Here is a 20234-nt window from a genome sequence, read left to right as displayed (position 1 = left end):
TAGATTTTATTTTTGTCTTTTCGTATGATAGACTCTTCAATATGAATATATTCCCCAAAAACATGTGGAAACTTACAATTCATGGTAGTCCTTTGCAACCAATACTCTAAGGGCTTGAGGCAATCCAAATGCAGTTATTCTATTACATTTTAGATTTTTAAACCATAATCTTGAGATAGCACGATAACCTTTTTGAAAAATGCCCATAGTATCACATGTCTCTACAATCTCGTTTGGTTTTACTGTGTCCTTTAAGTCCTTGACCAATTCTTTAAGAGTTGGGCCTCTCACATCCATATTTTGAGGTGACTTAAGAATCCTCAAACTATCATTCTTATTCATGGTCTCTTTTAAAAGATTGATTCTCTCCTCACTCTCTTGAATATTAATGCTTGATATGTTAGAGACATATTTCTTTGTAAGATTTAATATTCTTTTCTTTACTCTCTCACACAAGCTAGTTATATTTTTTAATGGTCTATTTCTCTCTTTAAATCCTATTGGAGTTTTCTTTAAGTGTGCTAGCTTGTCTTGTAATGACTTATTAGCATTTTTCAGAATGTCAATCTTATTCCTAAGCTCAGAAATGCTTGTCCGTGCAATAAATAATGCTTTTCTCATCTCATTCATTTGAGCCATGTATGTGTAAGATGCAGAGTATAACCCTTTACAATAGCCAAACATCCCATTATAACCTTCCCCAACATATCTCACATAGTCATGAACATTAAAAAAATTAGAAGGTTTACCTGTTGAAGGATTCTCAGGATAAATATTTCCATCCACTCACAAATCTATATGTTTCTTTCTTTGAGTTCTGTTGGCCTCCATTTCATCTGTTAGTACTCAACGATGTATACTTCTCCAAGATAACTAAATTGGATCTAGTTGGATGGTAAGTTTGTACTTGCATGTGCTCATATCTGTATTACTTGTAGAGGTATTGCTAAACATTTTAGTAGATCAACGACAAATGAATCTCACAGTGATAAGAAAGTGAGCACAAAGAAGAAAATGGCGAAAGAGAATGGAGAAAGAGCATGTGAAAAGAAGATGTGGGAGTAGAAAATACGATATAGGTGGATATTTATCAAAAATAAAAATTCTCCGAAGTGCCAAGATAAAAAAGGCCAAAAAGGTAACCTTGACATAAATTAAAGATGAGAGACAATTAATGGCTGACCTCTTCAATGAATTCAATATTCTCTCATTAATCACGTGAGAAACCGAATTCGGTGATTTCATTCTTCCAAAATCTCAACTAATTAGCAACTTAATCATTTTCTTACAAGTGCATTTTTTGAAGCGTTTTTTACCCTAATGGAAGGATGAATGTACATCAGGATAACATATATTTGCGAATAAGTACTTAAGTTTAAAAACATATGATAAAGTACCAACATAAGCAAATAGTCAATGAATCTGACAATAAGTAAATGTAAATATGACCGATCCTATGGCTCCATAACAAGCTCTTAATATAGCTCAACATACACTAGACGAAAGGTCTATACAAACGTTCCCATAGAAAGAAGAGTCTACTTCACTCTTGAAGAATTCTTATACTCTTGTCTCCTTCCTTTGATTTCCTATACTTGTCTCTTCCTCCACATGCTACAAGTGCTCCTCATCCTCCACCTCTTGCAACAATGACTAATCTGTCTACATACTCTTCCATATTAACACTAGGGATATTGCTTTTATAACTCGAGTAGTTAGAGCTATCTTATTGATACCTATAAGTATCACACTTTGCACATGTTTTCATGGACTTATATTCTCCTTGAGAGAGCACAATGTCATTATAACACATGCACGAATGCTGTTTTAATCCATGCAACTTTTGCAATACTTATCATGTATCATCATGAGACTCAGACATTGTGTTTCTAGATGAAAATATATGATATTTTAGTAGTTTGAAAAAAACCCAAAATGTCATAGAAATCAGAAACCTTTCTTATTTATGCAACAAAAACATAAAAGTATACCATATACTTGAACAACACGGTCACACTTGCATTACTCCATTTGTACTTTGCCTATATACTCCACGAGAGCAAGAAACATCTTCAATCAAGATACCCAATACCCATCATATTATGGTATGGATGTCTCCTCTCTTAATGGATCAGATGAGTCAACATCCATGGATAGTGATGCATCGATCATCACTACAAGGATATAAGGGTATAGCGACGACCATTTGCAACGAGAAATAGTGGCATCGTTGTTTGCGTCGCTATAATGTGATGCTAATAGCGACACAAATAGCGACGGTACTCAGACGAAAGAACGCAGGCCGAAACCTGAGCATATTATTTTGCGTGCATTCATGAAAGAGAGAGCGAGAGGAAGAGAAAACATCTTGCATTTGAGAGGGAGAGAAAGAGAGAAAGAGGGAGAAAGAAGGCTTCTCACCACCACCACTGCCGCCACCGTTCACAAAGAAGAGGAGGAGGTATACGGAGGGCAAAGAGGAGCATTGTCCATTCTTGCTTTGCTTTTGTGTTTTCTCTCTCTCTTTTACTTTTTTTTGGTATAATTCGTGTGTATTGAGAGAGGGAGAGGAAATGAGAGAGAAAGAGAGAGAGATGAAGAGGGAGGGAGAGGAAATGAGAGAGGGAGAGGGAGAGGGAGGGAGAGAGAAAGAGAGGGAGAGGGAGAGTGGGAAGGAGAGGAAATGAGAGAGGGAGAGGGAGGGGGAGAGGGAGAGGGAGAGAGGGAAAAATTAAACATAATAGGGAAAGAGAGAAAGAGAGGGGGAGAGAGAGGAAATGAGAGAGGGAGAGGGAGAGTGAGACATTAAACATAATAGGGAAATGAGAGAGGGAGAGGGAGAGGGATAGGGAGGGAGAGGGAAACACTAAACATAATAGGGAAAGAGAGGGAGAGGGAGAAGGAAGGAGAGAGAAAGAGAGGGGGAGGGAGAGGAAATGAGAGAGGGAGAGGAAAACATTTAACATAATAGGGAAAGAGAGAGGGAGAGGAAGAGAGAAAAAACATTAAACATAATAGGGAAAGAGAGAAAGGGAGGGAGAGGAAATGAGAGGAAGAGAGAGAAAAAATTAAACATACTAGGGAAAGAGAGGCAAAGGGAGAGAGAGGGAGAGAAAATAAGAGAGGGAGAGGAAGAGAGAAAAGGAAATGAGAGGGGGAGAGGAGAGAGAAAAAACATTAAACATAATAGGGAAAGAGAGAAAGAGAGGGAGAGGGTGAGGGAGGGAGAAGAAATGGGGGAGGGAGAGGAAATGAGAGAGGGAGAGTAGAGAGAAAAAGAAATGAGAGAGGGGGAGGAGAGAGAAAAAAGAGAGAAAAATATTAAACATAATAGGAAAAGAGAGAGAGAGGGAGAGGAAATGAGAGAGGAAGAGGAAAAGAGAAAAGGAAATGAGAGAGGGAGAGGAGAGAGAAAAACATTACACATAATAGAGAAAGAGAGAAACGGAGGGAGAGGGTGAGGGAGGGAGAGGAAATGAGAGAGGGAGAGGAAGAGAGCAAAAGGAAATGAGAGAGAGAGAGGAGAGATAAAAAAATGAGAGAAGGAGAGGAGAGAGAAAGAGAGAGAAAAAATTAAACATAATAGGGAAAGAGAGAAAGAGAGGGAGAGAAAAAACATTAAACATAATAGGGAAAGAGAGAAAGAGAGGGAGAGGGTGAAGGAGGGAGAAGAAATGAGAGAGGGAGAGGAAGAGAGCAAAAGGAAATGAGAGAGGAAAAGGAGAGAGAAAAAATGAGAGAAGGAGAGGAGAGAGAAAAAGAGAGAAAATACATTAAACATAATAGGGAAAGAAAGAAAGTGAGGGAGAGGGTGAGGGTGAGGGTGAGGGTGAGGGAGGGAGAGGAAATGAGAGAGGGAGAGAAAGAGAGAGAAGGAAATGAGAGAGGGAGAGGAGAGAGAAAAAGAGAGAAAAAACATAAAACCTAATAGGGAAAGAGAGAAAGAGAGAGAGAGAGAGGGTGAGGGAGGGAGAGGAAATGAGAGAGGGAGAGGAAGAGAGAAAAGGAAATGAGAGAGGGAGAGGAGAGAGAAAAACATTAAACATAATAGGGAAAGAGAGAAAGAGAGGGTGAGGGTGAGGGAGGGAGAGGAAATAAGAGAGGGAGAGAAAGAGAGAAAAGGAAATGTGAGAGGGAGGAGAGAGAAAAAGAAATGAGAGAGGGAGAGGAGAGAGAAAAACAGAGAAAAAACATCAAACCTAATAGGGAAAGAGAAAGAGAGGGAGAGGGTGAGACAGGGATAGAAAATGAGAGAGGGAGAGGAAGAGAGAAAACGAAATGAGAGAGGGAGAGGAGAGCGAAAAAACATTAAACATAATAGGAAAACAGAGAAAGAGAGGGTGAGGGTGAGGGAGGGAGAGGAAATGAGAGAGGGAGAGAAAGAGAGAAAAGGAAATGAGAGAGGGAGAGGAGAGGGAGAGGAGAGAGAAAAAATGAGAGAGGGAGAGGAGAGAGAAAAAGAGAGAAAAAAAGGGAGAGGATGAGGGAGGGAGAGGAAATGAGAGAGGGAGAGGAAGAGAGAAAAGGAAATTAATTGTTGTTGCTTGTAGTAGTAGTAGTAGTAGTTTTTTCTTTTCTTTTCTTATTTATTGTTGTTTAGTTTTCTTGGTTTTTTTTTTTTTGTAGTAGTAGTTTTTTCTTCTTTTCTTGTTTATTGTAGTAGTAGTAGTAGTAGTAGTAGTATCAGTAGTAGTAGTAATAGTAGTAGTAGTAGTAGTAGTAGTAGTAGTAGTAGTAGTAGTAGTTTTTTCTTCTTTTCTTGTTTATTGTAGTAGTAGTAGTAGTTTTTTTTTTCTTTTCTTGTTTATTATAGTGGTAGTGGTGGTTGTGGTCATGGTCGTTGTTTTTTCTTATTTTCAACACTTTATTATAGTGGTAGTGGTAGTGATAGTGTCGTGGTCGTGGTTGTGGTCGTAGTCGCAGTCATAGTCGTGGTCATAGTTGTAGTCGTGGTCGTGGTCGTGGTTGTGGTCGTAGTCGCAGTCGCAGTCGCAGTCGTGATCGTGGTCGTAGTCATCGTCATCTTCATCAGTCGTAGTCGTGGTCGTGGTCATCGTCTTGGTCGTGGTTGTGGTTGTGGTAGTGGTAGTTGTGGTTGTGGTCGTGGTCGTCGTTTTCTTTTCTTTTCTTGTTTATTATACTGGTAGTGGTAGTGGTAGTGATAGTGGTAGTCGTGGTCGTGGTCGTGGTCGTAGTCATGGTCGTCATGATGGTAGTGGTAGTGGTAGTGGTAGTGGTAGTCGTGGTTATAGTCATGGTCGTTTTTTTTTTCTTTTCTTGTTTATTATACTAGTAGTGGTAGTGGTAGTCGTGGTCGTGGTCGTAGCAGTGGTAGTGGTAGTGGTAGTGGTAGTGGTAGTGGTAGTGGTAGTGGTAGTGGTAGTGGTAGTGGTAGTGGTAGTGGTAGTGGTAGTGGTAGTCGTGGTCGTGGTCATCGTAGTCATAGTCGTAGTCGTAGTGGTTGTGGTCATGATCGTAGTTGTGGTCGTAGTCGTAGTCGTGGTCGTGATCTTCGTCATAGTCGTGATCGTTAAAGAAAATGAGAGAGGGGGAGAAAGAGAAAAAAGAAGAAGGAACGAGAGAGAGGGAATAAACATACAGCATAATAAAGAAAGAGAAAAAGAGAGAGAGATAGAAGGAGAGGAGATAATGAATGGATAAAAAACAAAGAGAGTGGTGGCGAGGTCCGGTACAACACCATGAGATGGGAAACACTCCGACATGTATACGTTAATTTATGGGTGGGTAGGTGGAGACTTTACATACGTTAATTTTTGCCGAGTTACAAGAGAAGAAATCCCTTCTCAAATAATTTAAGAAAGAAAAAAAGAATGATAATAAAAACAAATTGTTTGTGGTAACGTAGAAAAAATGGAAAACGATAAAAGTCTTGTTGTTCAAGATTACGAGGCGTATCTTAATCAGCATATCCCATGTCCTTGCTCTCAATGCAAGCTGGCAATTAGACGAAAACGTCGATTGTCTATAGAACACATACGATGCTTCGACGAGTTTCAATCTGAGATCATTGATCAGGCGACCTTGGATTTTTAGCAAATGGTAAGAAAAGTTAATATCAATTATGCATTGTACTCGCAAGCTAATTGAATATCATATACAAGAAGATTGGGTGTGGCTGGCAAATTTTCTATCCAGGAAGGCGACGTCTCGTCCCAAGGAGGAGTGCTCCCTTTGCGACCAATTAGAAGAGTTCGTGGGCATGCGATAGATGGAGTGTCTGAGCCAATCCACCACTTGGAAGGTATTACCCAATCTATACCGTCAATACCAGAGGAGACAGACAGTCTTCCAGACTTACCTACAATCTTGGAGCCTGAGATGGAGGCAATGATCGATGCATTGATTCCCATGGATGTCGAGACTTCTGATCCACTTAGAGAGGAAGTATCTATACCATTATATGATGGGTGCTGAGTATCTCGCCTAAAGACATTGCTTGCATTCCTAAGTGTGCAAGTAAAATACGAGTGGAGCGATGCGAGTGTGACCGAGTTGTTCATGTACCTTGTATATACGCTTCGTTGATTTCTTTTCGGCACTATCATAAAAAATATTTGTGCTTTTTCAAGGTATTTTATGATTTTTTTTCAGGTTACTAAAATATCATATATTACCACATGCAAATACCATGCGTGAGTCTTGTGATTATGCACGACATATTTTATGAAAGCTTGGCATGGACTACAATAACATCCATGCATGTATCAACGATTGCATACTGTTTCGAGGAGAATACGAGACTATGGAGATATGACCAAAGTGTGGTGCTCACAAGTATTGATAAGACTTGCAAGAGCAAACCATCCCTCAAAAAGTTCTTAGACACTTTTCGCGTATCCTTCGCATAAATCACATGTTTCATACATCCGACATGGCGAGCTTGACAATGTGGCATGCATAGAATAGGTCCACAGATGGAGTTCAATGAATATCAGCGGGTTCATGTGCATGGAGCCACATTGACTCTACCTTCCCAGGCTTTGCCCGCACACACGCACTCGTTAGTTGGCCAAGAGGCCAAATTAGGAAAGTGGTTCCAGATGTCAGACTTTGGACCAAGGATGGCTGATAGTGATGGTAGATACAAAAAGCTGATAGCCAACAAGAACTCTCAATTGTTTCTTGGCTTTTTCAGCGGTGGAGAGGAGGGGCTAGCTTTCGATGAAAATATAAGTTCCTTCTTTGCTTCAAAAATGATGTGCTCCCCCTTCAACTATTTCTCTAGGAGAACCGGATCTGACACTTTAGCAAGGTCACCTAATGTAGCAAGCACACACATTGTTATACCATGCGTTTGGTCAAACGAGTAAAGAAGATTTGACCACTTGATTATCACCACCTTCTCCAAGCTAGATGTCACTGATATCGCTCGAAAAGGTCCCAAACTTGGTTAAAGCTTGAATTTTTATGATTATTTCTTGCCCTAGTGGTGAGCACTTCTTATGGAAGACCACCAAGTCTGCAATAAGGTTGTCAATGTACTCCTTCAGAGCTGAATCCTTTCGTCGATCTGCATGCCGAGCTCCTCCTTGCCTTGATACAAATTCATCCATATACAATATGTCCTAAATGACAAAGTCAAATCAAACAGTATATTTAGTGACTAGCCTAAAGTTATCATAAAGCGACGAAACTTGACGATAGGGTACTCGGGTCCCCTGGAGTCTACCGGTGACATCTTGGCAAAAATTGATGCCTGCAACTGTCCTATTCAAAGTTTGGTGGATGGGGCCACTTTTTAGGGCCAGCTGCCCTATCCGATGTTTGGTGGCTGGGGCCACTTTCTAGGGCTAGAAAGTGGCCCCAGCCCACCAAAATTCGGACATGGTAGCTTCAAGTATCATTTTTTGCCAAGATTTCATTGATGGACTCCGGGGAACTCGACACACCCTTATGTCCCCAAAAAGTGGTCCTAGACACCAAACTTTGGACAGGGCAGCTGCAAGCATAATTTTTGGCCAAGATTTCATCGGTGGACTGTGGGGGACCAGATGCACCCTATCTTCAAGTTTCGTCACATAAAAATATATGGTAGTTAGAAATCTCACCTTCTCCAGATCATCTTGTATCTTCATTTCCTCGTGTGTCAAAGCGAGGCACCTCTTTGGGCAGAGGAATCTACAAACTTCTTGGTAGGAAGCTGGGGCCTTGGTCCGAATAGATCATACTATAGTGCATCAAATTCAGCATCCGACACAAGATAATCTTCTTCAACCAAGGTAATATGCTCTTGTATTGCGATGATGGCACTCACTGTATCTAAGCTTATGCCATCATATCTTCCAACCTCTTCCATCATCGGATGCATATCCATGTCATCATAATTGATCAGGTCTTCCATCGAATCCCTAACTAGGATAGAAAGAAACTCTTATTTCTTCATTTCCAAGTATTGCAGTATATCTGATAGAAGCAAGTATTGTACACCATCTACTTCAATGGGCATCAAGGAGGCAAGGTTGGGTTTGTTGACTTATGGTTGTTCTGAAGAAGATGGCACCATGAGAGCCAACCCTTGCTTTGCCACTTAAATCGATTCTTCTCCCATATATGTGATAGCAATAACCTATGGAGTTGTATCTTCATCGCTCTCCTCCTCTAGGGATGTATCCAATGCAAGGAGGTAAATTGCCAATGTGCAATCACACTCCGCGAGATCCAAAGATACTGTACTTGGAGCATTGCCCATGGGAATAGTGCATACTCTGTGCGAAGGATCCACGTGGGCCAAACACCTATTCACCACTTTTAGGTGATTCTTCCCTGCCTGAAATACCATGAGTTGTTTAAGAGGCACCCAAGTCATGTCGGATCCCTTGATGGAGTATGTGCAAGTAGCAATGGTACTCACAAAGTCTTCCAAAACCTGAAGGGGGGATCTAGCGGTAAGAGCACGCTTTCAAGGTTGAAGTTCTTAGAGAAAACCTGAAATATCTCGTCACCCTGGCTGACAAAGATAGTCTTGTGGATCCACTCATCAAAGTGTGAGCGAGCATTCATCATAGCAGGTAGGAGGGATGTGGTGGATATAAAGAGATGAAGAGAGAAAGTGTGAAATAAAATAATGAAACAAGAACTAAACTAGTTGTACCTTAAAAACCTTAAGTTTTAAACCATTAAGTTGTGTTCGCATACAATATTTAGTTTGGCTTTACTTATGTCTTTGTAAAGTTTACATGCATATTTAAATGTATTGATGTGAAAACAGTATAATAAGTGTATGATTTTGTATAAATACCATAATTTTTAAATATTACAAGTTTACAAGTGACAATATTCTATTGGCCAAAAAAATTTAAAAATTTATAGGTGTCTGATATTACAACTTATAGTGTTAGGATTTTTAGGGAGACTCTACAATTTCTAAAATATGTGGAGCCACACATTTTCTGCTGGTAACAGTATCCTTAGCTCGGCTTCGAATTTTTCTACCATCTAGTTTAAAATAGAAGCTAATATGTGGATTCTACATTAACATTGTAATTTCCTAGTGCATTATACTCAAGGCCCAATCATTCTCCATTTGCAACACTTGCGGCTCCCGATCCTCACAAACGATAGTAATATCCAGAGCTGCACTTTCACGCATGTCTTGATTAAGGCACAACCATTTGTCCTTGAGTATCCTCCATCTACGATACTTGAACACTAAGCATAAAGTCTGTTGTGTGACAAAGTACCTGTAATTGGAATGGAAAGTTAGTTGATTCATCCCAAAGTAAGATAATAGTCAACTAAGAGAGAAAAGATTTACCTGAAAGCCATATCCCTTGCTGTGACACTCCACTGTGTCAGGACTGTGAGTCATTTTTTATGTCCAAGTTTTGCCGAGAATCCTTGTTACATAATCCTTTGATGCACTTTTTATGACGTACGTGCTTTTGATACGTCTTAAACCCTTATATTCCTTGAACATGCATGCAAAAATTGCAATAGGTATGAACCAGCATAGATGTGCATTCTTTGAGTCAGTGCTTGGCTTCATAGAATTCAATATGTCTACTGAAATTTTTGTGCTACACATGTACAAAATGTCGCTACTACACAATGGCCATTCTATACTATTGAGATTCGATGTGTGCATAGACTCAAGGATTCCATATTCTCGACCCCCCTTGGGCAATATGTACTTGGAGTCATAGAAAAAAACAAGGTCCTTTGCGAGTTGCTTAGCTGTACGCCCCTCAAAGAGAAATCTACCAAATTCGAGGTGGTAACACTTAAAAGAACCTGTGAAACTCTCAACATTTTGCCACTCACAGCAATTCAAAGGGTATACTTCTGTAAATACGAGACAAGTTGTTACATAGATATCATGAAATTTCTCATTCTCAATGAGTTGCAAATACTTACTGTTTGCAATGTTTCGTTGAAAGGGCACAACGAGCGCAATGTGTATTTATTTTTGCATGGAGACATGTTGTACAAATGCCTCTGTTACAAGGTGAGAATCAACATTCCTTTGTTTGAGAGCTAAAATTTTACCCTTCCACTGATTTGATACATCTGCAATTGCAGATGGTTTCACCCTGAAAGCTCCCTTCATACTTGGACGTATATGTACCAAAGTCGAGCAATGATATGTATCACTGATCCAATTCCCTTCTTCATCTTTTCTGTTACGTACTTCTATCGAATGCTTGTTCTTGTCTTAGGCATTATAACCTATGCATTAGATGTAAAGAAGTATGTATTAACCCGTAAATAATAAACATTTTAAGTCTTTATAGTAGTTACCAATATAGCATACAAATCAACATGGCATTAAGAGATGTTTACACTTTTGTAAACAAACATAAACATCGACATTGAAATACATGTGGATATGTACATTGACATAAAGTATAGATTCAATTTCAAGGCATCACTTTAATAATACCATTTACATGAAATATAATGAAAATAATAGCACAAGAATACTCAAAGAATTTAGCCAAAATAATTTTTATTATAATGAATAGGAGTCTGATTTGACTCAATATATTGTATGAAATGTGGGTATTATAGAGTAGTTGTTACAAGGATAGTAGCCACATGGCATGCAAAGCTTAATAAGCACATTGGATTGACACCTGAGATATTCTAAGACTCAACACATTATATGTTATATGGATGATATGATACAAGAGTTTCATGGGTCATCGCCAATTGGCATGGAGATTCGAATGGACACATAGAACCAATAAAGCAGAGGATTTTTGAACCATCGACTTCTAGCAGATCCATATCATCGAGCACAAATGAATTACTCACCACATCAAAATAGTTAATCGAGAATTATGTGCTTCACCTAAACCTTGTACAATACATGCATGTACAAAAAAATACTTGCACGAATCTCTTTTAACAAAAATACTTGCATGAATTTCTTTTAACAAAAAATATCTAGATAACTGCATGAATAGAAGGAATACAAAACATGGCCAATTTACTTATAAGTTGATTTGCTCAAGATAAGATTGAATCATTGCTGATCAAAACCCATTGCAAATGATGGACATAAGAAAACATCAATCCCATCAAATATAAAAGTCACTAATTAAATGAATAAATTTTGGCACCACAAAATATGGTAGATTTACCTGTAAATTAAGCTACAAAATCTCTGCTCTACCTTGTCTTAAGTGCTGCAACAACGATTGATCCTTAAGTTAGAACTAGCATCAAACCCTATTGTAATGATAGTAGAAAAGGGATAATGCAGAGAGGAAGAAAGAGAGAGTGTGTGAGTATGGGGAGAGAGAAAGAAATGAACACCTATCCAATCTTGCTCAAATTGATCTCTGCAAAAGACAATAGCAAGAGTTAGTATTTACATGAAGGTATATTGAAAAACAATAGAAAAGAGGAAACACAGAGAGAGAAAGAGAGAGGGAGAGAGAGATTAGCACTTATGCAATGTCACCCAAAATGATCTCTGTAATAAAACAACAAGGGTTAGAACTAACATTATGTTGTATTGAAAAGATATCAGCAAAAAAGAAAAAGAAAAAGAGAGAGAGAGAGATTAACACCTTTGCCTCTTGCTCCAAATAAACTCTACAAGAAAACAACAATTAGAGCCAAGATCAAATTCTATTGAAAACACAACAGAAAAGACAAACAACACAAGAAACCCAAGATTTTGAGAGAGAAGATTCACTCTCCATGGATGTCAACATCTAGCCTTCCTATTGGACAATCCAAAAGGCCCACATCTTAAACTATATTATTTTTAAGGGCCCATTTGTGAGTTCATTTTTTTCCTAATGGGTAATAAGTGAAAAATCTACCTGTATTCCATCAAGATGCACAAGAGTTTCATTCCAAGAAAATCCATGTAATGTTGAGAAACTTCCATGGTAATCTTATCTAATTGCATTAACCGATCACATCCACCAAACGTTTCATTCCAAGAAAATCCATGTAATGTTGAGAAACTTCCATGGTAATCTTATCTAATTGCATTAACCGATCACATCCACCAAACGTTTCATTCCAATAAAATCCATGTAATGTTGAGAAACTTCCATGGTAATCTTATCTAATTGCATTAACCGATCACATCCACCAAACGCTATGCCAATAGGATCCATGTCCAAAGCTATGAGGTTAACTAAAGTAGTATAAGTAAGCATTGTGGAATTTAAGAAGCACATTTGAATAAACTTGAGCATTGATTTATTAATCCCCATTTGGCTACTTGAATCTTTAGTGGCAATGATAAATTAGTAGGAAAGCACTTATGTTGATTCATGGCTTATACACTAGAATGAATATTCTCATCATTTTCATGCTCCAAATCATAAAAAATATAAGCTCTTTTGCATTTGTGGTAGTTGTGGACATGTCTATTGTGCAATCATGGTGATCCATGATTATCTTTATCGTCTTAAAGTTTAAAAGCATCAATATTCTCATTACATGCTAGGAGATCTATATGTTGCCATCTTTGGGATTTTGCTACGTCATGAGCATCATTTTAATGCTTTTCCCTAATATGTGCCTTCCTACTAATCAATAGTTGATCATTTTGATTGTATTCATGCAAAAATGATGATTTTGGTATTCTAATAATCTTCTTAACTACTTGATATGCCACTTGCATGATGTTTGTCCTAGCCATGAGGATTCTAGTTATCATTGGAGACGTGGAAAGTATATAATACTCAATATCCTTGACACTTGGTTATGCAAAGAAGACTGTCAAAACATCCCCATGAAATAGAAAAAACTGTAGTTGTAGATTAGACCTAAGAGTTAAGTATGGATATGAACATGAAGAGTTAAAATTTTTCATTAAGTAACTCTATCTGTTTGTGTGGCATATTCATGAAAAGTAAAAATTTACTATTAGATTTATTAATTTGTAAAGCCTTGCAATATTGATTGTGTCTCTTCATTTGCTCTTGTTTACAAAAATAGATTGATTTTATGATGTAATGATTTATGGCATCAAGAGATGGTGTTATGTAGATAAAAAGAACATAACTTTAATGACCTTTGACACCATAGTAAAATTATCTTTAAGAACACAAATCTTACGGTTTTTATATAAACTCACATATTGTTTTTTTGGCTTTTCTCTAAAAATAAGTTGTTTCTACAAGATTATTTAGGAAATTTGGAGGAATCTCCTTAGGATAAATATGCAACTTATCTAATAAGTTCCCAAATGTGTTCTGGTCTAGAAATGAGTATGTTTTCATATTTTGTGGTTCATAGAGAAACATGTAACACATCTCCATTAGGTAGCACATGGCTCATTAGGTTGGTGTGCAAAGTGCAAGCTAATTTAAATTAAAATGAAAATATATAACACCTTACTCCAGCCATGCATCTTGCTTCACTCATTATTGTTTAATATTCAGACAAATATATATAACCCCCTTTCCCCTCCAGAGGTGTCTCACTTTCCCAATGCACTTTGCATGTAATAGTTAATTTTAAAAAAGACATATATACCCCTTGCAAACACATTACTAATGTGGGATTTACTTAAAAACATGCACGCGATTATTTAAGTTTCAAACAAATCTATATCAAGCCCCCCTCTCGGCAACCTTAGTCCCAAGGAGTTCACTATATGTATATCCTCCTCTATATCGTATGCATTCAAGGCCCATTTATAAATATCCTTATCTGTGATTTTTTCCTTAATAAAACATAACCCTTTTTTATGCAGTCTGTAAGTAACCCCTTTATGTGAGACCCTTTTATATATAAAAAATGTGTAAAAATTGTATTTTTAAAATCCCTTATGTTGAACCCATGTGATACATACATATATTTATGACTGATCTCCCTGTGACCTTAGTATGCACATCAATCCAAGCATGGACCTAGCTATCAACTTCTCAATTTAATGACACCACAACCTTCTACCTCAAACTTCTTAGCATGAATGAGGTGCATAAGTTCTAATAGAAGGCTCAATAACTTAGAAGGTCTCCAATAAGCATATTAAAGAAGGGATCATGATTTATGTAGAGTGTTGATGATCATTAAGCCACTTGATCATCCTATGTTCTCCAAACATTTAGCCACTACCTTTGGTATAATACTCTCATGGTTTGTTTTTAAGGATTCAACTGGTCGTTGATCATATTGATACATAAGACATGCATCAAGAGATAAAATGTGTTAACCAATAGTAACAGCGGTGTTTAAAAGTTCTTAATTGCCAGTTTTGGTGTGAACAGTGGAGGGAAATTAGGTGCAGAGCGCCTAGTTTTTCTAATAAATATTATTATAGCTCAAATTCTTATCTATGGCCACCAGAAGCCAATAGCGATTTGAGTTTGGTAAATTAGATGCAAGCACGTTAACACGCAATAGACATGCTTAAGTGGCCTTAGCTTTCGAATTATGAAATAGATGCCTTCGAAGGCGTGCCAATATTGTCCAAGTGAACTTTCGCTTCAATGTTAGGGTATAACGGTACGTGCACAGAGGAAGATTGGGCAGTTACGTGTGTAGAAAGATGTGTTAATATTAAACGAGCTTAAGGTGGAGAGCTCAAATAAAAATATTCTGAATGAGCAATGGTATACATGTGAAAAGTACTTGTGTGTGTGTCAGTGTATGTATAATGTGTTTGTAAACTGTAGTGGTGTGGCATGTCACTTTTCCTAGAGTGAAATATTATTTTTCTGGAGCGACAGCATAAGGTTCCTTTGGTATTTGTAGGGACGTCGGTAGTAGGCAGCAGCTAGCTTTCTCGCGTTCATCGCCGAGAAGCCGGCTAGTAGGGTCCTCCCAGAGGCACTGGAGCTCCACGTGGAATGCTCTGTCCTCGTGAGTCGTTTCTTTAAACTTTTTCTCCTCTGCTGCAGGTCTCAGATCAGATCAGACTCCTGACTAGACGAGTCTATGGTGTTGATGAATAATATCATGTTCTTCAGTACTGATCAAAGGCCAGCCAACGATAATCTTAAACGAAGTCATACGTACAATGAAAAAGATCGAGCTGCGGAAGGAACGAGAAATGCTTACGCCGTGCTAATGGCAGGAAGGCCGGAGTAGAGAAGAGACTTGAGAGAGATAGGTGAGAGAGAGAGAGAGAGAGAGAGAGAGAGAGAGAGACGTAGCTTTCAATCCAGCAGCAGATCAGGCCCTGGAGCTAGTCCGGTTCGCTTCTTTAAGTATCCTATCATTGCACCTCGGACCAGTCCTGCTAGTGCCTCTTTTGGCGATCTTCCTTGGGCTTCACACAGGCCTATGAGCCTACTTAAAATCATTACAAGACAACATTATTTAAGCTTCCCAAACCCTCCTTCTCCACCGGCGCCGGGAGCTCATGCACATAGAGACGTTGTTAGGAGCTTTGTATCAGCCGCTGCAGCTAGTGTTGACGACAGGGAAGCAGAAGAGGCGGGGCGTTGACTGAAGGTAAGACCCGACTGCGAGAGAAGGGAGCAGATCTCGGGTTTCATAGATGACAAGAATCATGGCGGGGGCCGTGAAGATTAAGGGAGGTCCGCCGGTCGACGGGGCAGCACCAGCTTATTCAGCCAGCTCTCAGCTCCGGTATAACAGCTGTAGCCCCGGGGCTAAGCTCGCAGCTGCAGATGCGGATTATAACACACTGGACGCTGAAGCTGTCGCTCTGAGGCATCATACTGCCGGGTCGAATATGAGATCGACGTTAGCACAAGGTCATCAGGAAGCGGTATTATTACGTCAGAGGTTACTGCGGGCATGTCGTCAGGAGGAGGAGGAGGAGGAGGTATTAGAACGTCAGGCGCCGTGCGGCGGCCTGGTGCGCGGCCAGGAATTAGAGGAGTCGGAGGAGGAGGAGGAGTCATGGGAGGTGCGGGCCTTCGCGGAGGACGTGTCGCGCAGCACGGCGAACGCGGGCGCGATGATGTGGCCGCCGCGCTCTTACAGCTGCGCCTTCTGCCGCCGCGAGTTCCGATCCGCGCAGGCCCTCGGCGGCCACATGAACGTCCACCGCCGTGACAGGGCCCGCCTCCGCCGATCCCCGCCAGCCCCACCATCACCCTCACCAGCAGCTGCTGCGCCATCACCTCGGCCAGCTACTACGGCACCACCTCCTGGTAACAATATGCCTTATAATAATAGCCTGTACCCTTCCCTACGCACCCTCCTTCACAACCTCAGCTACGCGGCCGCCACGAGCCCCCCCAATCTAGCAATTAGCGCCCCGGCCAACCATGTCATGATCACTACAACTGCGCCAGCTGCTGCTCATTCCGCCATTTCCTGCAGCCCTAATAACAACCATAATCGTACTGATCATGCAGATGCTACAGCAGGAGCAGCAAAATATTCATCCGCATCTAATCCTCTCTTATATTGCAGCCTCCTCTATCCATTTGCTCTTCCCGCCGCCTCTGGTCTACCCTCCCCCACTAGGTCGACGTCGTCTTCTCCTACAGCCGCACCAGGCGCTAGCTCTTCTACGTCTACGCCTTCTGCTATGAGCTGCTCTAGCCCTTCACTAACCCGTGCTCTCAACTTCCCTTCTCCCGTGCCTTCTCGTCCCGGTGCAGCTCCTCCTGCCCCTCCGGACCTTAACCTACTCAGTACCTCTCTTCCTCTCTTTCTTAATCCACCTTCAAATCGCTGCACAACTTCACCGTCCTGTACAACAAGCAGCAGCAGGAGCAGTTGGATCTCTCATGAAGGTAAATATTTCAATCGTCTTCACCTTAACAAGTACAGTTGTTTTAATGCAAACTGATTCCAATTATTGTAGCCCGTACTGTTTATCTTCCATTATAATTAATCTGCGAGCGTTTCTCGTGGATATCTTCAGCATGAAATATTTTAGGTCAAGCAGTGCATATAATTAATCTGCGAGCGTATCTCGTGGATATCTTCAGCATTAAACATTTTAGGTCAAGCAGTGCATATATACGGTTAAAAGACCCCCCTCTAACCTTGATCTTCCGTAATGGTTATTCTGAATCATTTCTCCTTTCGTACTTCAGCTAAACATATCTTAAATCAAGCAGTACATATGGTTAAGAATCTCCTAACTCTTTTCCATTATCCTAGGTTGCTTCTACACGGAAGATATCAAACATTCCATGCAAACATTTGCTCGTTCATGCATATTTTCACCCTGACAAAATTATGATAAACTTTCTTAGCTTGCTCAAATTGTGTTATCAATTTACTGGCAGGCCGCTGCAGCAGCATCGCAAACAGCTCTGATGTACACTCAACGATCTTGCACAAGAGTCCGAGACCAATCAAAAGACTGCAAACAGGAGCCTTTCAGCCATACCAAACAATCAAGGTGCTACAAAAGACCAGCTGCACTGACAGTAATACCGCGACATTCAACATTAGCAGGCATGATAATCCTCCTGAATTCGTAGTAGTACCGCACGGCGCTACTGCACTAGATCTGGAGCTCCGCCTAGGTCAGTAGCAACAGCTTGCAACACTCCACCAGTCAAATTGACAACTCATACAGTATTCTCCTAATTGAAACATCGAATATTGCAAATCACGACATATATTATCATGGGAGGTCTACTCCTGAGACAGGTCCAGTCTCAATCATTCGTCTTTTCTTCGACAGGCTATTCTTTTAGTATATATGACACGAATTACAGCTCAAAAGATTCTCCTAACTAAGTACTGCGAAGAGAATAGGTTGGGATAAGCAGCTGGGTTTAGGTTAACTTGTCGAAGCAGATCGATCATCGACGTTAATCTTCCCATTCTTTTTTCTTCTCTTTCTCAGTTTCATACCAACCCGGACTTTTTCCGGTTGGCTGCAGAATCTGCTTACACTAACCTCTATTAAACTCAAGATGAAAGCTCTTTGGGTGCCCCTGCAGAGCAGTTAATTTCATACATCGAATCTCTACTCTCAAAGACAACTCTTTCTTTCTTGCTACAGCGAGAGCTACAGCATGTTCCCTTTCTTTTCTTCTTCTTCTTCCTTTTTTTTCGTTGGTGAGAATCGTTGATTTATTACAGGAGAGTGAAAATATATGAGAGAGAGAGAGAGAGAGAGAGAGAGAGAGAGAGGAGTTAAGTCTAAATCTTTTGATAAGCAATTAAAACTTAAGTCTCTAGCATTCCTAGTTTAATGGGAATTACAACGTTTATTTCAAAAAGTTTAACAAAGGATCCACAAGCAAATTAGATACCTCATATGACAAGTGTTACATTGTAGTGACTCACATCTCTTGCTTGTCTCTAGCATTCCTAGTTTAATGGGAATTACAACGTTTATTTCAAAAAGTTTAACAAAGGATCCACAAGCAAATTAGATACCTCATATGACAAGTATCACATTGTAGTGACTCGCATCTCTTGCTTGTTCTTCACGAACCACTAAAAAGAAAACCATACATGGATCCAAATGCCTCATTGTAATGCTCTCACAAACACTATGCTCTGGTAGATGCCTTAATCATCCATAATGAGTGCTTCACAAGACTTATGTTCATGGCTATCCTAAGAGATCCACATTATTGACATATCTTAAGCATGAGAAAACATTCACAGTAAATATGCATCAATGCCCTACACTTTGCATGCCAAACAAAATACATTGATGTGCAACACAATGACCTAAACCAAGCATGTTCACATGTTGTATCCATAAAAATACCCATAAATCTATTCCAATTCGTAGTTGTCCAAAAAGTATGATACTTCTTACTCAAGTAAGCATCCACACCAAACTTATAAAAACATCTAGTACCTTGACCATATTAAGTCCTAAAATAGATATAATGTATATGTATGGTGTGATATTGCACTTGCATTGAACAACTCAATGCAAGAATCTCAAACAAAATGACTAGAAAAACACTTCAATAATTCCCCTTATGCCTTTGTGCTTACCTTAGATATTTTGCAATCACATATTTAGTACATGATATTATGATGTATCGTAATTCTACATGCTTATGCATGCATTCCCAACAATAATCACACATGCATGCGATTCTTTGCTCCAATCACCTTGCTTGATTATTAAGATGCAAGATTTTGTCCTCGTCCTTAGACGTGGAGGCTCATAATATTGGGGATTTGATGCCAAAGGATGATGACATGAGGCTTGCAAAAGCCAATATTCCAAGGTGTCAAAAAATAGCACTACAAGGGATGAGGAAAATACCGATTATATTTAAGACATAAAATGCACATGAATTTGTTTCTAACATTAGACTCTACCATTTGAATAATAGTTAATAAAAGCATTGGTTTGACTAAATCGACATATCCATCAATATAAGTGTCAGAATATGTGCAACTATCAAAATTACTAATTTCACTTTTGACATGCACAGAAAATCTCTAAAGCATATTCTGATGGATGTAGGATTTTATTTTGATGCAAATATTAATGCTTACACAATTTTTTTTTAGTAATGTATAAAATCCATCAAAGTATGCAAATAAACATGATACTTATCGTAACAAACTCAAACAAAGTACTTAGGCTTTGCATAAAATAACAAACATAGTACTGAGCCTTCAAAGAAAGCATTTTGAAAATAGAAGTGATAAAACAACACCAAATGAGTATGTTTAAATTCAAATGATAAGAATCCAAGTGATGTAATTAAATCTACATAAGAATTGAAACTACAAATTCTAGCTAATGGTATTATTGAATGTATGTCGCCACATTAAGTAAAAAGTAATGAGATCTCTAACCAAAGATCTCATCCTCACGTAATCCCTCCTCTACCCAATGTTGCAATAAGAAAGAGACATAGGTTATGGATATTGAAGAA

At 39.3% G+C, this 20234-nt stretch overlaps 1 protein-coding gene across 1 annotated transcript; it reads left to right on the top strand.

Annotated features, from left to right (window-relative positions):
• The first annotated feature begins 15296 nt into the window (after positions 1-15296).
• Positions 15297-18376, top strand: LOC148023455 (uncharacterized). The gene is made up of 2 exons (XM_087696425.1): positions 15297-17150; positions 17652-18376. Exons 1-2 carry the CDS (start codon positions 15938-15940, stop codon positions 17900-17902), a joined length of 1464 nt encoding a protein of 487 aa, XP_087552551.1. The 5' UTR covers positions 15297-15937; the 3' UTR covers positions 17903-18376.
• The last annotated feature ends 1858 nt before the right edge of the window (positions 18377-20234 follow it).

Source organism: Lygodium microphyllum, chromosome 16, assembly GCF_053477565.2.
Source record: "Lygodium microphyllum isolate KBCC chromosome 16, Lygodium_microphyllum_v1.1.10, whole genome shotgun sequence".
NCBI classification, from domain to species: Eukaryota; Viridiplantae; Streptophyta; class Polypodiopsida; order Schizaeales; family Lygodiaceae; genus Lygodium; species Lygodium microphyllum.
This window is presented reverse-complemented; position numbering and strand designations above follow the sequence as displayed.